The 26,320-nt window shown below is 47.2% G+C and overlaps 1 protein-coding gene across 1 annotated transcript; it reads right to left on the bottom strand.

The window, feature by feature from the left end:
• On the bottom strand, positions 1–25,881 carry LOC308155466 (NHL repeat-containing protein 3-like). The gene is made up of 7 exons (XM_080528788.1): positions 25,743–25,881; positions 25,254–25,403; positions 24,956–25,109; positions 17,270–17,470; positions 16,939–17,030; positions 16,394–16,506; positions 1–2,606 (listed from the first exon to the last, which is right to left on the bottom strand). Exons 1-7 carry the CDS (start codon positions 25,833–25,835, stop codon positions 2,360–2,362), a joined length of 1,050 nt encoding a protein of 349 aa, XP_080384914.1. The 5' UTR covers positions 25,836–25,881; the 3' UTR covers positions 1–2,359.
• Between the last annotated feature and the right edge of the window lie 439 nt (positions 25,882–26,320).

Raw genomic sequence — 26,320 nt, 5'->3', positions numbered from 1 at the left:
TGGGTGCAATAAAGGGTTAAAAATTAAGCCTTTGGGACATTATTTCAGCTTGGTACCTGGCAGAATCTAAAAATAGACACTTCAAGAATTAAGGGGTAGTGGTGGTCTAGTGGATAGTGGGTAGTGGTGGTCTAGTGGATAGTGGATAGTGAGTTGGACTTGTGATCGGAAGGTTGTGAGTTCAAATCCCGCCTGAAACCACACCACTACTAGTGTGCCCTTGAGTAAGGCACTTAGCCCTCAGTTACTCCAGGGGGAATGTCCCTGTAATTCGTAATTGTAAGTCGCTTTGGATAAAGGTGTCTGCTAAATGGCAAAATTAAAATTATTAAGAAAAAACAGGTGGCGCATACAAATATGGAGGTGGACCCCTGTTTCCATCTAGACTATGACCTTCAATACCTTCATTATCAGAAAAATAATTCATATTTATTTACATAAACAAATACAGCTTGAATCTCCAAATAGTGCATGCCCATAAATAATCAAAGCCAACAAAGTAAACATCCACCCATGAAGTCATAACATGTTCACCAAGAAAAACAATCAACGATAAAGTCAGGATGAAGACAGATCATGTCATCACAGCTCTCCAACGAAAGCAGTGAGGGCAGAATACAGACAATAATTAAAACACTGATAAGAATACAATTTAGATGACAGATACACACACAAACAAGCACAAACTTTTCAAGCATAATCATCCATCACATACCAAGAACTGTAAGATTACACCGGCAAAGATCCATGTAGGGGGGGTGAATATGTTGCTGCTTCACATGTTGTCTGGACAACACTGATTTAATCAGTGGTCCAGTAAGGAAATATGTGCTTTGATAAGTGTTCACTTTCTAATGTTTCTGCATGTTTATAACTAATGTGTCTAACTTTATGTTACTGCACTTCGTCTGGTACTTGTACTCTGCAATGACAATAAAGTTGAATCTAATCTACGTTCTTGCAGCAGCATGGCATTTTGACATATAGAAAAGGTACATACCTTGAAAATAATCAATAATGATTGTTGATAGTCATGTCTTACATGCATTTTGAGAAATATGATTACACAAGGTGCTGTTAACATTTACAGTAGTCACTAAAATGGGTGTGCCTAGTTAGACTATTATTTGCTGTCTGTTGAGTAATAAATACCTTAATGGGCATGAAAGGCAAAGCAAGTTCCTGGTTGTACAGCACATATGTGACACAGCCGGTGAAACTGGGAACAAGTCGGCAACCGATGGACCGTTCAGACTTTAATTCTGGAAAATGTAAATAAATGTAATTTTGAAAATCAATGACACTCACTAGTCAAGCCAAAATATTGCAATGCAATGCTCCATAGTTAGTGTAGAGCAGTGGGGATTACTCACTGAATCCATTGCAATGTTTTGGCTTGACTAGTGTCATTGATTTTCAACAGTGTTGAAATGTATTTACATTTTTTCAGATTAAAAACCATTTTGATTGTTTGGCGACTTGTTGCCGGTTTCACCAGCTGCTGTCACATATTACAGATCACATAGGCTACGTTCACACTGCAGTGAAATGTGACCCAAATCCGATTTTTTCAGACTTAGGCCTGATTTGTGCATGACCGTGGGAACAGCGCAAGTCACATGAAATCGGACTTTTTAAAATCCGACCTGGGTCGCAGAGGTGGTATTATATCGGATACATGTCTGATATTTAGCAACGCGCCCCCGTCTGAACTGTCAAGTAGACCTGTATCCTACAAAGAGACTTAGATTTAGATTTAGTAATCTAAAAATTAATAAGACCCCTACACTTTATTTTTTGTTTCTTTTTATTTTACGACTCGATCATTTCAGTTTGTAAAGCGTCTTTGCGTGTCTAGAAAAGCGCTATATAAGTAATGTATTATTATTATTATTATTATTATTATTATTATTATTATTATTATCCATGGTTACTTCTGTAAACAGTGCGCTGCGCGTGACATCCTGACGTCATTGTTATTGTCCTTCTGCGCATCCCGGTCTGTTCAGGCCCGTGGAATGTTCACACTAGTCAATGTAGGTAAAATATAGGTCACATTTTAAAAGTCATGTGAACTGCCAAACAAAAAAATCGGATCTGTGTAAAAATTCGTAATTGAGCATCAAGACCTGCTGCAGTGTGAACATAGCCTTATTGCCTCAGTTAGACTAAGACAGGGATTGACACTTCGTGGCCAGTGTGGTAATAAGTTAACCATACATCTTAGATGAGTCCAAAAGTTTTGTCTGACACATTTGACTCACTTGAGATATTCCTAGTTAAATATACATGTTAACCTCATATATACTAACAGAGTGCCTTGGGTCCATGCATCTTTAACGTCAGCTTCAGCCAAACATTACATGAACCCACCACTCAGGCTGAAAGGGGTGAACTTCTGAGCCTGCTGAGCCCCTATCTCGGCCACGTACAGAGCCCCTGTTTTCAGGTCGAGGTCGACCAAATGGGGCTTGACATCCTCAGGCAACTGAATGACACTGACCACCTGACACTGGCCAATCACACCCACCGGCGGAGCCTCCAGCACAGAGATCTGATTTGTGTTCAGCTGCACCACGACAAAGTACTTCTGGTCTGGTGTCAACCTATGGGGTTAAGCATGGGAAAGCCACAGAGAGAGAAACATAAATATTTTGTATATGAAATATGAATGGGTGGTCAGAGAGAGACACAATGGCCAAAAACATTCTAAACTGAAAACGTCTAACGTTTTACATGACAGTTAAACATGACACCTTTCTGCACATTTTAAAGCAAGGTTTCTTTTTATTTAGAGTTTTTAAATGATAAAAAAGGAAAAGGGCCCTGTGCAAAAGTTTGGGAACCCTTTTGGATTATTCTTTGTTACCTTTTGAGAAGATGATTACTAAGTCCCAGACCAAGGTGATTTACTCATTACGGCTTCAATCAGTCAGGTGTATATAATTCCAGGGTTGAACTATATATTCTGAAGTAACTCCACATGCATTCTAAAGTATCCGACTGCGAGGGCTGTTGTGTCTGGTGTTAAAAAACATGGGTTCCTCTAAACAGTTGTCCAAGGATGTCAGAATCAAGATAGTTCACTTCCACCATCAAGGAGAAGGCAACAAAAAACTCTTGAAGTCAACAGTTGAAGTCAAGGCAAGATCTGAAAGACCAATACAATTTTCAGATAGAACGGCCCGAGATCTGGTGAGAAATGCTCAGAAGAACCCACACATCACTGCAAAAGAGCTGCAAAAAAGAGTAACAGACACCGGTCTAGTTGTTCACAGGACAACAATACAGCGTACCTTAAACAACAAAGACCTACATGGCAGAGTTGCCAGAAAGAAGCCTTTCCTACGATCTCAACACAAAATGAAGCGTCTGAAGTATGCAAAAGAAAACCTTGAGGAACCTGAAGCCTATAGGAAAGATGTGCTTTGGACTGACGAAACCAAAATTGAACTTTTTGGCCACAACCAAAGAAGGTATGTTCCCCAAAACAAGAATTGAAAGACTCTTCGCTGGCTAGAGGAAGCGTTTGCCAGCTGTTATAGTTGCCCGAGGTGGATTTACAAAGGACTAGCTGACAGGGTTCCCAAACTTTTGCACAAGGCCTTTTTTCTTGTTTTATTATTTAGAAACTGTAAGTAAATAAAAATGTTGCTTTAAAATGTGATGAAATGTGTCGTGTTTAACTTTGTACCATTTAGAGGTTAGGTTTGCTTCTTTTCACTTAGATATTAACTGTAACAAGCCTTCCCAGTAGATTCCATGCAATTTCCTGGGTCGGAATTCGACCAGGCAATTACCCGGGTCACGACCATGTATTTGTTCATGGAATTTACAGGGAAGCCTTAGGTGTGAATAGAAGGCTGAACATTCCTGTGTCCTTTCACAGCTGTCCGGCATCACGCAGTCAGCAGGGCAGAACGCATAAGAACAGCCCCAGACTCCGAATATCGCTACTGCTAAATATAATTCCACAACTGGACACTACTTAATTTCCAATCATAGTGGAGGTATGATATATGGCAGATATATATATATACTGTATATATCAGTGGCGGCTGGTGCTAAACATTTTGGGTGGGGCACAGGTTATGGGGGCATGCTCCACGGGGAAGAATATCAACTTTAAAATCTGGATTTACAGTCGATTTTAGCATTAGAATAGCTCTACCCCCCTGTACAGACCTCGCCATCCCCTCTACCCCCCTGTACAGACCTCTTCATCCCCTCTACCCCCCTGTATAGACCTCTTCATCCTCTCTACCCACCTCTACAGACCTCTTCATCCCCTCTACCCCCCTGTACAGACCTCTCCATCCCCTCTACCCCCCTGTACAGACCTCTCCATCCCCTCTACCCCCCTGTACAGACCTCTTCATCCCCTCTACCCCCCTGTACAGACCTCTTCATCCCCTCTACCCACCTCTACAGACCTCTTCATCCCCTCTACCCACCTCTACAGACCGCTCCATCCCATCTACCCCCTGTACAGACCTCTTCATCCCCTCTACCCCCCTGTACAGACCTCTTCATCCCCTCTACCCCCCTGTACAGACCTCTCCATCCCCTCTACCCTCCTCTACAGACCTCTTCATCCCCTCTACCCCCCTGTACAGACCTCTTCATCCCCTCTACCCCCCTGTACAGACCTCTCCATCCCCTCTACCCCCCTGTAAAGACCTCCTCATCCCCTCTACCCCCCTGTACAGACCTCCTCATCCCCCCTACCCCCCTGTACAGACCTCTTCATCCCCTCTACCCCCCTGTACAGACCTCTTCATCCCCTCTACCCCCCTGTACAGACCTCTTCATCCCCTCTACCCCCCTGTACAGACCTCTTCATCCCCTCTACCCCCCTGTACAGACCTCTTCATCCCCTCTAGTGAGTGTGTGAGTGTGAGTGTGTGTGTGTGTGTGTGCGTGTGTGCGTGTGTGTGTGCGTGTGTGCGTGTGTGTGTGTGTGTGCGTGTGCTGGGTGAATACATAAACAAACAAGCGAAAAGACGACATTAGAAAACGTACCATGCTGACGATATTACTAAATGTTTGAAGTAGCTTTTATCTTAGCTGACTCTCTTACCTTCAGGTCGAGTTTGTGTATTCTGGCTTCGCAAAACACCAACAGTAGCAGCCTAACAGCCCGTGCGGAGATTGCGACCACAAACAAAGTTTGACTTCGGTAATAGGTCCAGTTGCAATATCCTCAAGTTGGGAACAAACGATGCCTCCTTCTAATCCATTTGTTCAATTTGTTTACAGAAATAAATCCTCCTAACATTGTAAACAACTTAATTTGTTAGGAGAGCAGTCCGGAAGCCCGGAAGTCCGGAAGCCCGGAAGTCGGAAGTCCTCAGCATAATGCATTGTCTGCCATACAACCGGATATTCAGGACGCAACTTTTTGCGCCCCGGCCGAGAAATAGAGACAGCCAATTGGAGCGCTGCTACAGCTCACGTGTAAGCTAAAAGTATTTGGCCTGCGATAGACTTGCATTCGATCGGCGACCCGACTCCTCCCCCTATGTATTTTAACAGTGAATTTTACACACACACAGATAAAATGTTTATTGTATTGGAGGATTTTTAATGAATGCTGATAGGCGCCGACAGAATATCAGCCGCATTTTGTGAATAAACAATGTTTTTTAGTTTTTTTTACTTTTACAAATCGCAACTAGGAAGTGAAGGTGGGGAACTAGGAAGTGAAGGTGGGGGCGGCGCCCCAGCGCCCTCTATCGGCCAGCCGCCACTGGTATATATACACTACCGTTCAGAAGTTTGGGGTCACCCAGACAATTTCGTGTTTTCCATGAAAACTCACACCTTTATTTATCAAATGAGTTGCAAAATGAATAGAAAATATCATCAAGACATGGGTTAGACAAGGTTAGAAATAATAATTTTGTCCTTCAAACTTTGCTTTAGTCAAAGAATGCTCACTTTGCAGCAATTACAGCATTGCAGACCTTTGGCATTCTAGCGGTTAATTTGTTGAGGTAATCTGAAGAAATTTCACCCCACGCTTCCTGAAGCACCTCCCACAAGTTGGATTGGCTTGATGGGCACTTCTTGCGTACCATACGGTCAAGCTGCTCCCACAACAGCTCAATGGGGTTGAGATCTCGTGACTTCACTGGCCACTCCATTACAGACAGAATACTAGCTGCCTGATTCTTCCCTAAATAGTTCTTGCATAATTTGGAGGTGTGCTTTGGGTCATTGTCCTGTTGTAGGAGGAAATTGGCTCCAATCAAGCGCTGTCCACAGGGTATGGCATGGCGTTGCAAAATTAAGTGATAGCCTTCCTTATTCAAAATCCCTTTTACCTTGTACAAATCTCCCACGTTACCAGCACCAAAGCAGCCCCAGACCATCACATTACCTCCACCATGCTTGACAGATGGCGTCAGGCACTCTTCCAGCATCTTTTCACTTGTTCTGCGTCTCACAAATGTTCTTCTGTGTGATCCAAACACCTCAAACTTCGATTTGTCTGTCCATAACACTTTTTTCCAATCTTCCTCTGTCCAATGTCTGTGTTTTTTTGCTTTTTCTTTTATTGGCCAGTGTCAGATATGGCTTTTTCTTTGCCACTCTGCCTAGAAGGCCAGCATCCCGGAGTCGCCTCTTCACTGTAGACGTTGACACTGGCGTTTTGCGGGTACCATTTAATGAAGCTGCCAGTTCAGGACCTGTGAGGCGTCTATTTCTCAAACTAGAGACTCTAATGTACTTGTCCTCTTGCTCAGTTGTGCACCAGGGCCGCCCACTTCTCTTTCTACTCTGGTTAGAGCCTGTTTGTGCTGTTCTCTGAAGGGAGTAGTACACACCATTTGTATAGCTTCTCTAACCAGCAAAACTGTTTTCAGCTGTGCTAACATAATTGCACAAGGGTTTTCAAGGTTTTTCTAATCATCCATTAGCTTTGTAACACGATGTACCATTAGAACACTGGAGTGATGGTTGCTGGAAATGGGCCTCTATACACCTATGTAGATATTCCATTAAAAAACAGATGTTTGCAGCTAGAATAGTCATTTTCCACATTAACAATGTATAGAGTGTATTTCTGATTAATTTAATTATTTCAAAAATAAGGACATTTCTAAGTGACCCCAAACTTTTGAACGGTAGTGAGTGGCTTCAACGCTGGTGTTTTTTAGTGTTTTTAAGTACATTTGTATGTACATTTTTATTTTAGTACTTATAGGGAACGGTTGTGTAAATAGTACCTACAGCAGACTAGACTTACTAGAAGTTGGTGCGCAAAATGAGAGGACTGTAACAACGGAATTCTTGGAACAGCAGGGAATCCCATTCGAAATCGCTAGGTCGCCGGGTGAACAATACTACGCTATCCCAACACTCAGGCGCAAACGTCGGCGTCGAGACCGTAAGCAACGCCGAGGACCAAGGGGGGGCCTGCTAGCTAGGCTGAGGAGAAGCCAGAATAAGCCAGCTTTGCCGAGTATTTTCCTATCCAACGTCAGGTCTCTGGCTAACAAGATGGACGAATTGAGACTGCATGTCGCTACTAATAACATCGTGGGAGATAGCTGTGTGATTATTCTAACGGAGACCTGGCTAAATGACACTATCTTGGACTCCGCGGTAGGCCTGGAAGGCAGGACTTTACACCGTGCGGACAGGACTTTGCTTAGTGAGAAGACCCGCGGAGGCGGCCTCATTATATCTACGAAGGACAGCTGGTGCTTAAACACGAAAACTGTAAGTAGCCACTGCTCCCCTGACCTAGAATACTTGACTGTTAAATGCCGACCCACATACCTCCCGAGGGAATTCAACGCAGTGTACATAACATGTGTTTACATTGCGCCAAACGCGGATGGTAGCTTAGCATTGGCGCGGCTATATGACGTCATCAGTGGTGAACAAAGCGCGGACCCACAGGCAGTCCATATAATCGCCGGAGACTTTAATCATGCTGACCTGAAGGTAGTACTACCGAAGTTCTATCAGCATGTTAAATGTGCAACAAGAGGAGAAAAAACACTGGATAAGGTATACACCAACATCAAGCTTGCTTACAAGGCTAGACCGCTAGCTCATCTAGGCATGTCTGACCATGTGTCAATCCTCCTGATCCCAGCCTACACTACCATTAGGGATGCTCCGATCTGGATTTTTGGGGCCGATACCGATCACCGATTTGTTTCCTCAAGATCAACCGATACCGATACCGATTTTTAAAAAAATACATAACTGACTGGATAGCCTAAATATTTTTTGCTTTTTAGACAAAAGTTTTGATCCATTAGGCACCAAGCAAACGCAGACCCATTTTTATGGCATAGTAAAGGTCTGGCCTATCACCCAGTTAGGGCCTGAAGCCCAAGTCAGTCGATATGGCTGTATAAAAGACATCATAAACGTGGCCTTCATGATTTACATACTGTTACGTCCTCCTATGTTTTCTGTTCAGTTATCTGTCTTCCCCAGGAAAAAAAAAAAAAAAAAAAAAAAAAAGATCGGTTTTTGCGATCGGCCATTTTTGCCGATCACCGATCGAGTCATTTGGAGTGAAATCGGCCGATTTAAATCGGTGGCCGATAAATCGGAGCATCCCTAACTACCATGAGGAAAAGTGCTCCCATCACCACTAAGACTGTCAGAACCTGGCCAGCAGGGTCCGCTCCACTGCAGATCTGCCTGAATGACACCTCATGGCAGGAATATGAATGAATGAATGAATGAATGAATGGACTTTATTGTCATTGCTACAGTACAGGTACCAAACAACGACATTTAGGAGGGGTGGCTCCCCTGGTGTTAGGAAAGGGGGAAAAAAAAAAAAACTTTTAAAAATAAATCACAAGAAGGGAAGGAGCTGGTTTACATAAATAAAGGCTATGTACACAATCCACTGTACTATACTGTACAGATAGACGACTAGGGTTGTCATATTGCACAATAGTATTGTTTCACGTTATTTAAAGTGTCACAGTTTGCAGGCTTGAAAATGTACATGTTTGTGCCTCAGCACTACACCTGATTTTTTCAGTCCAGCAGCTGCCATACAATCCGTCCAGACTGTCCAGGGCCCAGAACTTAGGTCTTTGCTGTGTTCAGGGCCTGGACGGCCCTGTGGTAGAAGCTGTTCTTCAGTCTGTTTGTCTTAGCGGCCAGGGTCCTGAACCGCCTTTTCGAGGGCAGCCTGGTAAAGTGTACGTACCCAGAGTGGGTCGGGTCCCTGGAGATCTTGGAGGCCTTCCTGAGACAGCGTGTGTTGTACAGCTCTTCCAGAGAGGGGAGGGGGGCGCCGGTGATCTTCTGTGCTGTTCTCACGACTCTCTGTAGCGCATTTCTCTCCGCTGTTGTGCAGCAGTTGCAGATGCCGTAGGTGAGGATGCTCTCCACTGCGCCGCGGTAAAAGGTCACCAGTATCTCCTGCTTGCTGTGTTCCTTCCTGAGGCATCTCAGGGTGTATAGCCGCTGTTGTGCCCTCTTGATGGTGCCTTTTGTGTTGTCCTTCCAGGTCAGGTCATCCCGCATGTGCGTCCCCAGGAATCGGAGGGTTGAGACTCTCTCCACGCTCTCTCCGTCGATGAGCAGGGGCTGGATCTCGGACTTTTTCCTCCTGAAGTCTACGATGATTTCCTGGGTCTTTGATTTGTTCAGCAGCAGGTTGTTAACCTTGCACAGCTTGCTCAGTTGCTCTACCTCATCCCTGTACGCCGCCTCGTCCCCCCCCGAGATACATCCCACCACGGTGGTGTCGTCTGCAAACTTTACGATGGAGTTGCTGGGGTGGACGGGGGTGAAGTCGTAGGTGTAGAGGTTGTAGAGGATGGGGCTTAGCACGCAGCCCTGGGGGGACCCAGTGCTGAGGCTGAGGGCTGTGGAGGTGTGGGGGCCCACCCGCACCCCAGGGACGTGCCGTCCATATAAGCAGGGTAAGCAGTGCTTACCCAACGAAAAAAGGAAAGGAAAGAAAATGTTAAAATAAAAGTGCATTTAAACCATTTGTTTGTTTTCATTAAAAGAGTCGTATTTTAGGTCCCAGGGCAGCAGGAGTCATTCATTTTGACGTTGCATTTTTAGCGCCACCTGCAGGAGAAAGCACTCCCTACTCTGCTTTGCGTTGCATATAAGCACTCCTGTCTCTGCTTTCCCTCCCGTACATTCGAATGCGTGAAAATGTCTTTTTTATTTTTTTCGATGCTTCAGCCCGCTGGTTAATGTGGTCAGGGTAAGCATGCTTACAGCCAATCAGTAGGTCTTTCATTCCGATTCAAGAGCTACTGATTGGCTATCATTTTCAAGTTCACATAACATTTCACACTACTTTCTCTCGCCCGGCAGAATAGTTTATGCTACCTAGCTCAAACGATCTAATCAATAAGGATAACTTGCTTTTTTAATTTTGTGAATATGGACATTACTGTCAGTGTCATCACTGGCCCTGATCTCAATTGAAAAAGAGAGACTTTACAAACTGCAACAGGCGAGTGACTTTTACACTAAAGTGACAGAGGTGTTCCTTCGCAAGGAGAGGTGCATGGACCTCGTTTTCAAGTAAAGGTAAGATATCATTTTTACATTTACGTCATGGCTTCTTTGCTGATTTATATGATTCGCGAGGCTGGTGGCGATCTGTGCTTGTTTAGCTATATGGTTTGCTGCTGGCTATGGCTTCTTATTTAAGACTTCCTCTGCCGTTGTGTTTGGAGAGAGAGCTGCTTAATCAATCAATCAGAGAGCTGGTTAATCAATCGCTGAGATTGGCCTAATGTCGCTGTCCGTGCCTTCTGGACCAAAAGTGTTTGAGAGAGATAGAGAGGGAGGGTTTGTGATGTGATGTCAAGTGCCTGTGTGACAAAGTGTGAAAAGAAAGTGTGTTGTGAGTTTACTATGGAGGGTGGAAACGGTGTGTGTCTGTGTTGTGTGTGTGTGCGTGTGCGATGTTGAAACTGGACTTGTCGATTTCAGCAGGTTGGCTACTTGAAAATATCTTGGTTCAAAAAAGATTGAACAATGAGCACCCCTGATATAGTCGAAACTGGCAACTGTTTTTTTTGATTTTGGTAATCTGATCACACAGTGACACTACAGTTTATTAGCGGGTTCTAGGGCATCAAAATTGCATTTCCTTGAAACTGCGTTCACTGATAGCGTGTATGTGTAATTACGTGTATTTCTATATTTTATGCTTACCCAATCTAAAAGCTCACGGCACGTGCCTGCCGCACCCTCTGGGGGCGGTCGGTCAGGAAGTCCTTGATCCACGCACATATAGAGTGTGATAGACCCAGGTCTAGTAGTTTGGTCACTAGCCTGTCTGGAAGGATGGTGTTGAAGGCGGAGCTGAAGTCCACGAAGAGCAGTCTCGCGTTGCTGTTTCCCCTCTCCAGGTGGGATAGAGTGGCGTGGAGAGTCGTCGCGATGGCGTCCTCTGTGGACCTGTGGGCTCTGTAGGCGAACTGGTATGGATCCAGGTTGGGCGGGAGGCGTGTGAGTATGTGGGCCCGGACTAGTTTCTCGAAGCACTTCATGATGATTGGTGTGAGTGCCACCGGGCGGTAGTCGTTTAGGCAGCTCACCGTGCTTTTCTTCGGGACTGGGATGATAGTTGAGGTTTTCAGGCAGGGTGGGACGGTGGCCTGGGACAGGGACTGGTTAAAGATGTTGGTGAAAACCCCGGCCAGCTGGTCGGCGCAGTCTCTCAGCACCCGTCCCAGGACGCCATCCGGCCCCGAGGCTTTCCTGGGGTCCACCGCCTTCAGTACGCGTCTCACTTCATGCTCTGTGAGGGTGAGGCTGCTGGTGTTTGTGTTGCGGTTACCTCCGTTCGCCCCTCGTCGAACCGGGGGTAGAAGGTGTTCAGCTTTCCCGCCAGCAGGGGGTCGTCCTCTGCGGCTGTGAGCCTGTTGGCTCTGAAGTTTGTCATCTGCTGAACCCCCTGCCACATCCGCCTGGAGTCGTTGCTCAGGAGGCATTCCTCAATCTTCTCTCTGTGGTCTGCCTTGGCCGCTTTGATTCCGCGCTTTAGGTTGGCCCTGGTGGAGCTGTACAGCGGTGTGCTCTTCCCTGCGAAGAAGGCGTTGTCCCTCTCGTTGATCAGTTTTTGGACCTTCCCAGTCATCCATGGCTTCGTGTTGGGGTAGACCCGGACCCGTTTGTCCACGGTGACTGAGTTGGTGCAGTTCACTATGTGGTTCAGAACCGACGACGTGTACTGTTCCAGGTCCTCATGCTCATATTCCTGCCATAGGGTGTCATTTAGGCAGATCTGCAGTGGAGCGGACCCTTCTGGCCAGGTTCTGACAGTCTTAGTGGTGATGGGAGCACTTTTCCCCATGATAGTGTATGCAGGGATCAGGAGGATTGACACATGGTCAGACATGCCTAGATGAGCTAGCGGACTAGCCTTGTAAGCACGTTTGATGTTGGTGTATACCTTGTCCAGTGTTTTTTCTCCTCTTGTTGCACATTTCACATGCTGATAGAACTTGGGTAGTACTGCCTTCAGGTCGACATGATTGAAATCTCCTGCTATGATGTGAATAGCCTGTGGATCAGTGCTTTGTTGGCCACTGATGACGTCATATAGCCGCGCCAATGCTAGGCTACCGTCCGCGCTAGGCGCTATGTACACACATGTTATGAACACCGCGTTGAACTCCCTCGGGAGGTATGTGGGTCGGCATTTAACAGTCAAGTATTCCAGGTCTGGGGAGCAGTGGCTACTTACAGTTTTCGTGTTTAAGCACCAGCTATCCTTCGTCGATATTATGATCCCACCCCCTCTTGACTTGCCGCTGAGTTGCGTGCGGTCCGCCCTGTGTAGTGTCCGTCCCTCCAAGCTAACTGCGGAGTCCACGATGGTGTCATTTAGCCAGGTTTCGGTCAGAATAATTACACAGCTATCCCCCACGATGTTATTTTTAGCAACTTGTAGTCTCAGTTCATCCATCTTGTTCGTCAGGGACCTGACGTTGGAAAGGAAAATACTCGGCAAAGCAGGTTTGTCGGGGCTCCGTCTTAGCCTTGCTAGCAGGCCTCCCCGGCGGCCCCGTCGTTGCCTACGGTCTCGCCGCCGGCGTTTTCGCCTCAGGGAGGGGACTGAGTACCAAGGTTCTCCCGGTACACGGGCGATCTCGTTGTATATCCTGTTTTGCTTCAGGAACTCCGCTGTAACTGTCTTGTCGTTTTGCGTGCCGACTTCTAATAAGTCGAGCCTGCTGTAGGTACTATTTACACAACTGTTCCCTATAAGTACTAAAATAAAAATATACATACAAATGCGCTTAAAATCACTAAAAAACACCAGTTTTGAAGCCACCCCGGCCGCAGCGTCTAAGCGCGCAGCCATCTTGGGAATACCCAAGCATGAGGGTATGAACATGAGGACCTGGAACAGTTCACGTCGTCGGTTCTGAACCACATAGTGAACTGCACCAACTCAGTCACCGTGGACAAACGGGTCCGGGTCTACCCCAACACGAAGCCATGGATGACTGGGAAGGTCCAAAAACTGATCAATGAGAGGGACAACGCCTTCGAAGGGAAGGGCACACTGCTGTACAGCACCACCAGGGCTAACCTAAAGCGCAGCATCCGGGAGGCCAAGGCAGACCACAGAGAGAAGATTGAGGAATGCTTCCTGAGCAACGACTCCAGGCGGGTGTGGCAGGGGGTTCAGCACATGACAAACTTCAGAGCCAACAGGCTCACAGCCGCAGAGGACGACCCCCTGCTGGCGGAAAAGCTGAACTCCTTCTACGCCCGGTTCGACGAGGGGCGAACGGAGGTAACCACAACACAAACACCACTCTCTCCAGCTCTCAGCAGCCTCACCCTCACAGAGCATGAAGTGAGACGCGTGCTGAAGGCGGTGGACCCCAGGAAAGCCTCAGGGCCGGATGGCGTCCTGGGACGGGTGCTGAGGGACTGCGCCGACCAGCTGGCCGGGGTTTTCACCAACATCTTCAACCAGTCCCTGTCCCAGGCCACCATACCACCCTGCCTGAAAACCTCAACTATCATCCCAGTCCCAAAGAAAAGCACGGTGAGCTGCCTAAACGACTACCGCCCGGTGGCACTCACACCAATCATCATGAAGTGCTTCGAGAAACTAGTCCGGGCCCACATAGTCACACGCCTCCCGCCCAACCTGGATCCATACCAGTTCGCCTACCGAGCCCACAGGTCCACAGAGGACGCCATCGCGACGACTCTCCACTCCACTCTATCCCACCTGGAGAGGGGAAACAGCTACGCGAGACTGCTCTTTGTGGACTTCAGCTCTGCCTTCAACACCATCCTTCCAGACAGGCTAGTGACCAAACTACTAGACCTGGGACTATCACACTCTATATGTGCATGGATCAAGGACTTCCTGTCCGACCGCCCCCAGAGGGTGCGGGTGGGCTCCCACACCTCCACAGCCCTCAGACTCAGCACTGGGTCCCCCCAGGGCTGCGTGCTAAGCCCCATCCTCTACAACCTCTACACCTACGACTTCACCCCCGTCCACCCCAGCAACTCCATCGTAAAGTTTGCAGACGACACCACCGTGGTGGGCTGCATCTCGGGGGGGGACGAGGCGGCGTACAGGGATGAGGTAGAGCAGCTGAGCAAGCTGTGCAAGATTAACAACCTGCTGTTGAACCAGTCAAAGACCCAGGAAATCATTGTGGACTTCAGGAGGAAATAATCTGAGGTCCAGCTCCTGCTCATCGACGGAGGGAGCGTGGAGAGAGTCTCAACCCTCCGATTCCTGGGGGTGCACATACAGGATGACCTGTCCTCGAAGAACAACACAGCAGCCATCATCAAGAAGGCACAACAGCGGCTCTTCTTCCTGAGAGTCCTCAGGAAGGACCACACCAGACAGGAGATACTGGTGGCCTTCTACCGCTGCGCAGTGGAGAGCATCCTCACCTACTGCATCTGCAACAGATTCTCCAGCTGCACAGCCGCAGAGAGAAATGCGCTACAGAGAGTCGTGAGAACGGCCCAGAAGATCACCGGCGCCCCCCTCCCCTCTCTGGAAGAGCTGTACAACACACGCTGCCTCAGGAAGGCCTCCAAGATCTCCAGAGACCCATCCCACCCTGGGTACGAACACTTTGCCCGGCTGCCCTCGAACAGGCGGTACAGGACCATGTCCGCAAGGACAAACAGACTGAAGCTCAGCTTCTACCCCAGGGCCATCCAGGCCCTGAACACAGCAAAGACCTAGGTTCTGGGCCATGGACAGTCTGGACGGATTGATGGCAGCTGCTGGATTGAAAAAAGGTGTAGTGCTGAGGCACAAATGTGTACATTTCAAGCCTGCAAACTGCGACACTTTAAATGAATGTTCAATAACACTATGTGCAATATGACAACCCTAGGGTACATAAGGTTGCAGAGAAATAGGAAATGTTAGAATAGGTATAGCATAGCATAGAGTACAGCACAGTGTTTTATCTGTACAGTATAGTATAGTGGATAGTGTACATAGCCTTTTTTTATGTAAACCAGCTCCTTTCCCTTCTTTTTTTTTTTTTTTTTTTCTTTCCTAGCACTAGGGGAGCCACCCCTCCCAAATTTCGTTGTTTGGTACCTGTACTATAGCAATGACAATAAAGACCATTCATTCATTCATTCATTCATATATGGTATATGGCAGTCTCACCAAAAGTCAAAACACGAAAATCTGCACCTTTTCCAGTTGAACATGTACTAAACTGTTGTTTCAATGCTGCTATTGTTGCGAAGTTACAAGATCCTTACATCCCGCCATTTTTCAAAGGATGCAAAGTTCTAATGTAGCCTACTGGAGACACTGTAGTTGATCCCAAAGTCTGTTCAAACCCAGGCAGCAAGACCAGCAGGAAAACACTAGATCTTCTATAATTCTAACTGGATAGTACTTTGTTTCCAATCATAGTTAGCTAGATTACTTACTTAGCTAGCTTACTTTTACTTATCAAATGTACATTTTGTGATATAGATGCAGTGCACACACCGTCTCCTCTCAGCTGTCCTGCATTGCGCGGTCAGCAGGGAGATCCCGCAGCACAGAGCGCATAGCAATATGTCTAATTAAGTTAACTCGTATTATGATTACCATCACCAAGTTCTCCCATACTGTGAGACTGCCATATACCATATATCTGCCATATATCGTACCGTTTTATATGTCTTCATCATCATATTTTTCAATATAAAACGGAGGTATGATATATGGCAGTCTCACACGACTGTCTCGTTCCAGTTCTGCATCCAGTTGAATTCAAATAGATCGCGCAACCCAGCAATGTGTGAAAGGGACCAACGAGTGAATGGTGAATGGTAACAATGCTCATGGGTTGACACGGGATGGCATTCTATGGAATTTACAGGGAACTGTGTGTGAAAGGGGCTTAAGACTCCCATTGCCTACCGGACAGAGTAAGGTGCGTCCTCAGTGAAGCAGCTTCCCCATGTTCCCAGCCAGTCCCCAGTCACAGAGTTAAACACTTGGATCCGCTTATTCCCCCTGTCCGCAACCCACACCTGCAAACCACACAAACCTGCCAGTAAACAATCAGTCCAAAAGACGTCCTCAGGGAAGCCGGAATGTGGGTTCAGATGACGTCTTCTGAAGACGATTCTGTAGTCCATAAGACGTCCTAAAGACGTCATCTGGACGTCCTAGAAAGACGTCATCTGGACGTCCTAGAAATACGTCATCTGAACCCACATTCCAGCTTCCCTGAGGACGTCTTTTGGACTCTTTGTTTACTGGGTGCTTACACAGCAAAGAGACACACTCTATCTTCTACCAAATTGGCTATAACATCCAGAATTGAAAATACTGAAAAAATTATTTATACAGGTTTAGTTTTATCAAATCCAGTGAGATGAGGAATAGATGTAACCATGGGCTGACAATACTTTGATATCCTCACTTGGACTCCTTTCAGTGAGACCTGCCTTAGTTCATACCCTGTGATAAATATCCACCGTCACACTGTGGGGGATGTAGAACTGTGCAAGGCCCTGGCCCCTCTCTGCATGCATCCACTGCACCTCCAGGTCTACACAATAAAACAAGTAAAGTCAAGAACATCGTATGGATTTTCCTTATTCTAAGACAGGATTGATCCTGTTTGATCACATTGTAGGGGAAATTGCTGTCACATGAATGTACTGTTATGCTAGGTTACAGCTGTCAGAATCATTCCCTCAAAAACATTTTTAAATGTAATTTAAATACAATTAAACAACAGTGGACTGGCTGAGATTCCATAAAATGGAAACTTTTAAATGTCTTCACCTTTGGACAGTTTGATTAAGCGGTTGTTCATCCCCCCGTCACCGTCCACAATGTACACTCCTCCAGAGCTGTCGACAAAGACCTCAGCGGGCTGGTCAAACTGGAGAGGGTTCACCCCAGAGCCAGCTGTCCCTGCTGAGCCCAGCACCTGGAGCAGCTTCCCAGAGGGAGAGTACTGCTTGATGGAATGACCATATGGGCCTGCGGGAAGTTGAGGAGGAAAGGTACCATCACTCACAGCACAAAACAACAGAAACATCATGATCAAGAGTCAAAAGTCAGGTCTGGGTGGGGGGAAAAAAACATGGAGGAATTATTTGGGGAGGTTTGGGGGTATACAAGTTACACAAGAGAGTAAACTTCTTAAGGCTCTCACAGGGTCGAGCGGAACGTACGCAGAGCAGACTCCGCGGACGTCCGCAGGGGAAGCTAAAATGTTCTAAGGCGCGGACGTCCGCGTCCACGGTGTCACACAAAAGGCTGCTCGGCGTGTTGGTTGACCTGCATTAAATGTGACACGGAATCAACTGAAAAAAGAAATAAATAAACTAATTCAAATTCTAGCCATTGTGTACATAGCCTATCAGGAAGCGATAATGCAGTAAGTTATCTAAAAATGTAACGTTATTGCATCGTTTCTCAACGGGTGCGTTCAGACAACATCGGGGGGCGCTGGAACCAATATTTTTTAAAGGGGGGCGTTGAGGTGTTCTTGGGGGGCGTTCACGCAGTATTTTTCTCATGAAAAACAGCTGTCAGCAGTATTATTACGGGTACGTTCGTAAATGCACGAACGGTCAGTTTGCTCGGACAAACCATCTTTTCAGTCAGAGCACTCATCTTTGAGCGCAGTGTTCTGCCCCCCCCCCCCCCCAAAAAAATAAAGTGAGTGTCATCAAGAAGATGGAGAAGCTAAAACCTCAGCTAGCAAAGGCAGAGCTTTTGATAGTTTCCAATGTGTCTGGGTAAGCTGCATTGTTGAAGAATCTTGACAGTTCATGTACAGTGCAGAAATTGTAATACTATGCTAGGCTAGGATAGAAAGAAACCCGGTTCATCCCATCTGTAATGTCATGTTGACCATGGATGCAGCATAGATGAGCCAACTTTCAATGCCCAACTTTTTCTCCAAACCATTACCAGCTATGGTTAAATCGCAAGTCACCGAAAAGTGCATGGACTTCTGTTGCAAGGACATCAGACCATAACAGTGGCTGGACCAGGATTCACTAAGTTAGCACGGGAGCTAATGAGCAACATATCAACAGTTGATGCCATCCTTTTCTTGCATAGCACCCGCAAATGAACACGGAGTGGAATAGGCTATATAACTGTAAATAGTTTTGCTTGTGACTGTTTTGCTTGTGACTGAACGCACTCCCAGTGTTGCCAACTTGGCGACTTTGTCCCTTTATCTGGCGACTTTCCAGAGCCCCTTGGCGACTTAATTAGTCAAAAGCGACCAGCGACAAATCTAACTTCCTTTTCTGGTCATTTGGGGAATTACTGTAAAGCATCTAACATATCCCGTATTCCACGGTTCACGTTACAACCGAGCTCAGGAGAGACGAGTAGGGATACAGTCTATGGCGAACGAGGGTTGCCGTCTCCTCTCTCCCTCAACACTCACTCCCACGGCCAGTCTGATGGCAGCCGCGGGGAGCGTACCGTTGTTCCCCGGGTCCTCGTGGGGGGTTCGGGCAAAGTTTTGGAAATAACGCACGGTTATACAGCATGGATGTTACGTACCTAATGCCTTTGATGCGCACACTTGCTACTTGCCGCTTTCATAATTTAATTTAGCCTATATAGCACAAGACATGCATTGAATGTAACCTCAAGTGCTGAACAGTATTAAGTAAACCACAATATATTTGCTAAAGCTTAGGGGCGACCGTGCCTTTTGCAGCCATAGACTGTCACTGCCTGGTAATAACAAGGTAGGCAAATGACAGTATCCCGTCTAAAGTTTTTCTCCACTAATGGAGATACTCATACTCATTAAAAGCCTGCTGTAGCCTACACTGAAATCCAGATCCACATATTTATTGTTACTTAAGATAGATATTTAGGTGGCCTGGGGTGGTCCAGTGGTCTAGCACCGCGATCTACAGTGCACACATATGCCCATGCCCTGCTGACATGCCCTCTCTCCCTTCTTCTCCTTACTTTCCTGTCTGACTTTACTACATCTGTCCAATAAAATGAAAAATATGAGTGGGACTGCCCCACTCAGGAAAAATAACTATTTTTTTTCTAAAAAAAGATAGATATTTAGTGTTCAAAATACATTGCGGTATATTGTTGTGCTTGCTGGATGGATGTACCCGGCTAATTTGAATTCATAAATGAATGGACGGAAATAACTAGATTGCGATGATTTATTGAAACGTGAATAAAACAAACAATGAAATGAACGGAATTGAAATAAATGGAAGTAACTAAAATGTTTCTCTTCATCAATACTTTCTAGATCATTGCAAGATATTTAGTGTTCAAAATACATTGCCATTAAACTGGCATGAGAAATGTAGGAAATTGGTACGCGGTGGTACGCTCGACTATGAAACCTCAAACGTCTGCGGACAGTCCGCACGGAGTCCGGTCCGGTCACAGTATGCCCGACTCTGTGAGAGCCTTTAGGTAGAGATGCTCCGATCTGATCGGCGCCGATCGATATCGGCCGATATGCCCTTGATCGGTTTTGATCGGAGTTCTCAAAACGGCCGATCAAACACGGCCGATCAGTTTACATAGAGAAATGGCGTCGCCAGTCTGGCAATATTACACAGTGTCGGAAAGAGACAACAAATATGCAGTTTGTAATGTCTGCTCAAAAGAAATTCCTCGCGGAGGAACGCACGCAAGGTCTTTCAATACCACGAATATCATACGGCATTTGCTGCGTTCGTCGATTCGCTCCGAGAGCGCCGAAGCGCACACTGGGCTCGACGTCATAAAGGGACCGAGTGCTTTGATTGGACGAGAGGCGTTCCACGAGTGCTGGTCAGAGTTCCAGCGCGACTTCACGAGCGTAGTGTAGTGTAGGTAGTGTTCAGCGACGTCATGTGACCCCGCGAGCAGGAAGTCACTAAGCTAGGCTAAGGCCCATAGCAACAACAACTATTAGCGCGCGAGTTTTAGGTCTTCCTCTGTGCACCTCGCACAAGTGTAGATAGCGAGCGACTTTTCAGCATAGCAGGACATATTTTAGATGATAAGAGGAACAGGCTGAGTGCCAAAAACGCTGAGATGCTTGTATTTCTCAAGGCTAATCTGCCAGTGATGCTGCTTAATCAGAAGTAAGGTTTGAGTCTGAAATCTCCTTAGGTGCAATGTTTTTTTTTTTTTTTATTGATTATTGCTGACTTGCTGTCTTATCTCCTCCTAAATATGACTTGAAACTGACTGATTGAAACAGTATTTTATATTTGGCTATAGCCTGTTTATGTTGCAGTTTAGTTTGGGTATGTTTATTGTTCCTCAGGAAAGCTACAATATAAGCTCCAAGTTCTCTAAGAGCCCCTAGTTCCTCTCATTCGAGTGGAATGTTGCACATTTGATGTGACAGTGTACATTTTATTTATTATGATTTTTATTTTCACATTTTATTTGTTTTTCCTGAAGTAAGCTACAGGTGGATCTGTTATGTAGGACTAGATGTTGATATCCCTCGATACATACATACTAAAGGCACCGATGAGACTCTGTGGTGTTCAAATGAGCGATGGCATCCTTTGGGTTGTCAAGTGGGCGCCCTCCTTCATGAATGTTTCGCTGATAAGCCCACGACACCTCCAGAGGGTTCAGCAGTGAATCCCAGCGTCCCAGGTTCACTCCCTAGATGCGATCAGCTCATTTGAACGCCCGGGTCGAGTCCTTTCTCTTCATCCACAGCCACTGGCTCCCCTTTTCAGCAGCCCTGGAGAGGTCCTTGATTGCCTGCCGGTGGGTCTTCCCTCGCACTCCCATCTCCCTGAGTAGCCTGGATGTTGAGGTGGCTACGAACCCTCTGCAGCCTACTTCCACTGGGCGTACCTTCGCTGTCCAGCCTTGTTGTTGGGCATCTGCTGCGAGTTCAGTGTACCTCAGCCTCTTCCGCTCGTAGGCCTCCTCCACTGCACCCTCCCAGGGCACAGTGAGCTCGATGATGTAAACGAGCTTGAGCGAGGCTGACCACAGCACAAGGTCTGGTCGCAGGTTGGTGGCTGCGATCTCAGCTGGGAAGCAGAGTTTCTTGTCCAAGTCTGCCAGCAGCTTCCAGTCCCGTGCTCTGCCCAGCTGCCCAGTGTCTGGTCTTATGGTGGTGAGGCTGGCTTGACCCTCGCCCTCCCGAACAAATGGTGCTGGCTGCCACCGGGATGATGGGGGAGGAAGGGCGTTCACACTTGTCCGTTGACTTTCCAGCACTGCTGCAAGACACCTTAGCACCTGGTCGTGCCGCCAGGTGTAACGGCCTTGGGTGAGGCTGGTCTTGCATCCCACTAAGATGTGCTTCAGTGTTGCTGGACTTTGACATAGAGGGCACGTGGGGTCTTCGCCATACCACTGGCTTAGGTTTGCAGGAGAAGGCAGGACATCGTAGGCAGCCCTGATGGTGAAGCTCGCTCTGAATGCCTCCATCTCCCACAGATCTTTCCAGGAGATCTTCCTCTTTTCCACTCCTTCCCATGCCATCCACTGCCCTTGCTTTGACTGCGCCACAGCTTGTGCGCGCCTTCCTGCTTCCTCTTCCCGACGTACCTCCTGGACCACCAGCTTGCGTCTCTGAGATGGATTGGCCTTGCTCCAGGCCGGTGTACTAATCCCGAGGCCAAGACCACTCCTCCCCTCCTGCACTCGGCCCACAATGTCCCTGTGTCTGAGTGCTGCCTTTGCCTGCTCAGTTGCAGCCAATGGGGTCCACTTCCTCCCAGTGGCCAGGATGGGGGCAGCTTGGGCTACAAATGGATCATTCGAATCCAGAAGCATCATCTCCAGTCTGACTTTGGCACACTTGTACTCCTCTGTCAGACTGGAAATGGGCAGGTGTAACATCCCTTTGCCGTAGAGCCCAATGCTGCTGAGGCACCTGGGAAGGCCAAGCCACTTCCTTGCATATGAGTTGACCAGTCTCTCCAGCTTTTCCACCTTTGAGAGAGGAACTTCATAGAGGGTTAGTGGCCACAGGAGACGTGGAAGTAGTCCATACTGCATGCACCAGAGCTTCAGCTTGCCAGGAAGCAGGGTTCTGTCAATGTTCTCCAGGCCGCTGGCTACCTCCTTCCTGAGCTGCTCTACTTGCTCTTTATCTTTGAGGGAGGCATCATACCAACGACCTAGGCTCTTCACAGGCTTCTCGGAGACCGTTGGAATGGGTTCTTTGCCAATGTGGAAGCGGTGGTCTGACAACTTCCCCTTGACAATGGAGATGCTTCTGGACTTGCTCGGCTTGATCTTCATGCGAGCCAACTCAATGTTTTCCTGGAGCTTTCTTAGTAGCCGTACTGTGCAAGCCTTGGTCGTGGTGAGTGTTGTGAGGTCATCCATGTAGGCTCTGATCGGCGGCAGCCTCAGCCCAGGTCTTATTCGCTGTCCGCCAACCACCCATCGAGAGGCCCGAATAATGACCTCCATGGCCATGGTGAAGGCCAGCGGGGAGATGGTGCAGCCGGCCATGATTCCCACTTCCAGATGTTGCCATGCTGTGGTGTACTCTGCTGTGGTCACGCAGAGCTGGACGTCCTGGAAGTAGGCCTTGACAAGGGTTGTGAGAGCTGGTGGGATCCTGAAGTAGTCGAAGGCTGTCCACAGGAGGTTGTGAGGGACTGAGCCAAAGGCATTCGCGAGATCCAGGAACACCACGTGGAGGTCCGTTCCCTCCTTCTTGGCGACCTGGATCTGATGCCAGATGACACTAGCATGTTCGACACACCCTGAGAAGCCTGAGATGCCTGCTTTCTGGATTGACGTGTCAATCAGGTTGTTTCTTTGCAGGTATCCTGCCAGTCTATGAGCGACCACGCTGAAGAAGATTTTTCCCTCGACATTTAGAAGGCTGATCTGCCGGAACTGTCCGATTTCTGTTGAGTCCTTTTCCTTGGGGATAAGGATCCCTCCGGCTCTCCGCCAGGACGTTGGTATCGCCTTCTTTTGCCACACAACTTTCATCAGCTTCCAGAGGAATCTCAGGACATCTGGTGCGTTTTTGTAGAGCCTGTATGGAACTCCGTTGGGACCTGGAGCTGACGCGGCCCTTGCTCTACGCACAGTGTTGTCTACTTCACTCCACCTGGGTGGACTGATATCTAGTTCGTGCTCTGGTGGATTGACTGGTGGCATGTCAGGTGGGAGCGTGACCTCTTCCTGGTGTCGGTCATCTGTGCAGCCCTTTTTCAGATGTTCTTCCAGGTGGGCCTTTGCCACAGAGAGACTTCCGCTCTTCTCCTTTGTGAAGAGAGTCTTCACAAATTTGAAAGGATCTTTGTAGAAGCGTGATCTTGTTTGCTCCTTCCTTCTGCGCCTCTTCAGGAGGTTTTCAGCTCTCCTCAGTGTTGCAAGCCTGCTCTTAATCTCTTCCTGCAGCAGGTTTATTCCCTCCTTCTCCTCCTCTGTGGCCTTCCTCCATTGCTTCTTCAGCTGCCTCCTCTCCTTGACTAGTCGGTCTATTTCTGTCTGCCTTCTGGACTTGGTGGGAATTGACTGAGTAGATCGTTTGCCTTCGACCACTCCGAACTGTTCCACTCCATAGGCATAGATGAGGTTGCCCATTCTCTCCAACTTCTTCATGGTGGTGCCTCTGATCCCTTCTAGGATGTTGCAGAGATCAGTGTTGACCTCCTTCCACAGCGTCTTGTTGCAGGACTTTGGCCACTTGACTAATGGCCTTCGCCCCTGGATCTTCTTCTCTGCTGGTGGTCGTGATGTGTTGGATTCAGGTTGCTCTCCTGTGCCTTGTTCTTCCTCCTCTGGGACAGGGGTGTTGATGTCCTGCAGACTGTGGTGTGTGTCCTGCTGCTGAACTTCAGTCGACTGACTCGGCCTGCTTCTCAAAAAGTAGCTGTCGATGCGACTTCCCTGTTGACCCTTCTTTAGGCACCCTTTCTTGCCCTGGTGTATCTTCAGGCCATGGGTGGAAGTAACCTTTGTCCAACCACATACGCAGTTCTGGAGCGTGTGTCCTGCTGTAGCTGTCGGAGCCTCAGGTATGCTGATCATCAATCTCGTAGTCTGTTCCGTTCCTGTGTTCGTTACCGGGTTGTCTGCCGATGAGCCATCTTCCGCCCCCGCTCTCGCAGGCTCAGGGGGTATTTTCTTCTTAGAAATTGTGAATTCAATAAAACAGATGGTTGTCAATTCATGATACTTTCTCATCTCCTAATTTAATTTGAATACTTAATATACAATGTCAATGGTGTTAAGAATAATTAAAAACATAAATAATGCTACACAATAAATAGAATGCTTCAATTGCCATTTTCGACGCTGTGATCGGTGATCGGTGATATCGGATCGGCAGATCACTGATTCCAGTGATCGGTGATCGGTGATCGGCACCAAAAACCCTGATCGGAGCATCTCTACCTTTAGGCTTTGGTTCCTGACATTGCAGCACAAGACAATAAGACAATAGGCATAATTCAAGATAAAAAGTGACAATAGTACAGGACATTTCATGATTACACGATGTCTGTCTTTGTAACTTACCATTTCCTACGTCCGTGATCCACACAGTGGGGTTGGTGGAGGTGTCGGCCACAAAGATCCCATGGGGCATCTCCAGAGTGCTGGTGTTCCAGGCCAGAAGGAATTCTCCATCTGTGGTGAACACCAGCACCTTGGGCACCGTCTCCGGACCTCTCTGAGAAATACAGTGTGTGTTTAACACCTAGAGTGAGTAGGCCTATACAAACATGACCAACCATCTCTTCAAACCCCAAAACTCTGAACAACCCACTCTTCAAACCCCAAAACTCTGAACAACAACACCAAAATAACTACTGACCTGTGCAACATACACCACGCCAGCGTGCTGGTTAACAGCAACTCCAAATACTTCACCACTGAACAGCTCTGGATATTTGGGCCAAGAGATATCCAATTTGAATAGTGGTCTACCCAGAAGTCTGTAATCCTGTAGGCCAGATGTTTCTGACTACAGCAAAAAAAGTGTTGAAATATTACACCCAGCTCTGAACCAATATATATATATATATTTATATTATTAAAGGTTCCTCATAGATCCACATGTGTATCCGTTTTGTGATTATTCTGTAACAATGTTTTAATTGTGATATACACGGACATTGTGCAATTTGAACAAGACTCTCTAGTGACCTTGACAGCATTTGCAATAGGATGTCAATAAGGGCATGCACAGCTTGGCAGCACAGGGGGAGGAAGTCAAACAGGTTTAGACAGAGGGTTGAAACTAGATAGCTACACACAACATCTGTTTTGTATTCGTGATGAGGAAACGACACACGTAGCCTACCTGGGAATAGATGGTACTATAAAACACCACCAAAAGCAGAAAAATCGTGCCCATTGTCGTCACTATCAAACACGACTGACTTTTCCTTTTCATGGGGGAAAGCTTACAGGTTACTTGCTAAAATATTTCGGTCGCCTCCACCGAGCAACCTGTATCTTCTGTACCTAAACACCAGCATCAACGACAACGACAACGTCAACTTCCTATTTTGATCACATGATCGAAGGAGAGGCTGCGGTCACGTGGACATTAATCAAAGCAACGCATCCGGGTATTTTGCCCGGACGCGAAAAGCTTGAGAAGGGTCCAGCTGCATCCTACGTTTGGCATCACCCGGCAGTAGTATCCAGCTGCAGCCTTGCAGCCAGGACGGAAAGGAATGTGCGACGGAAAGGAATGTGCCTTCGAGGACGGAATGGAATGTGCCTTTCAGGACGGAAAGGAATGTGCAGTTAGCGCCACCCAGTGATACATTTGAGTATTGCAGCGGAGAACAGTTTCCAGTAGTGATAAATTGGAGTATTGCAGCGGAGAACAGTTTCCAGTAGTGTTGATATGATGCGTTTTTGTGTGACTAT

This window comes from Nansenia antarctica (assembly GCF_963989245.1).
Source record: "Nansenia antarctica genome assembly, chromosome: 4".
NCBI lineage: Eukaryota > Metazoa > Chordata > Actinopteri > Argentiniformes > Microstomatidae > Nansenia > Nansenia antarctica.
The sequence above is the reverse complement of the archived record's forward strand: the minus strand, read 5'-3'. Positions and strand labels throughout refer to the sequence as shown.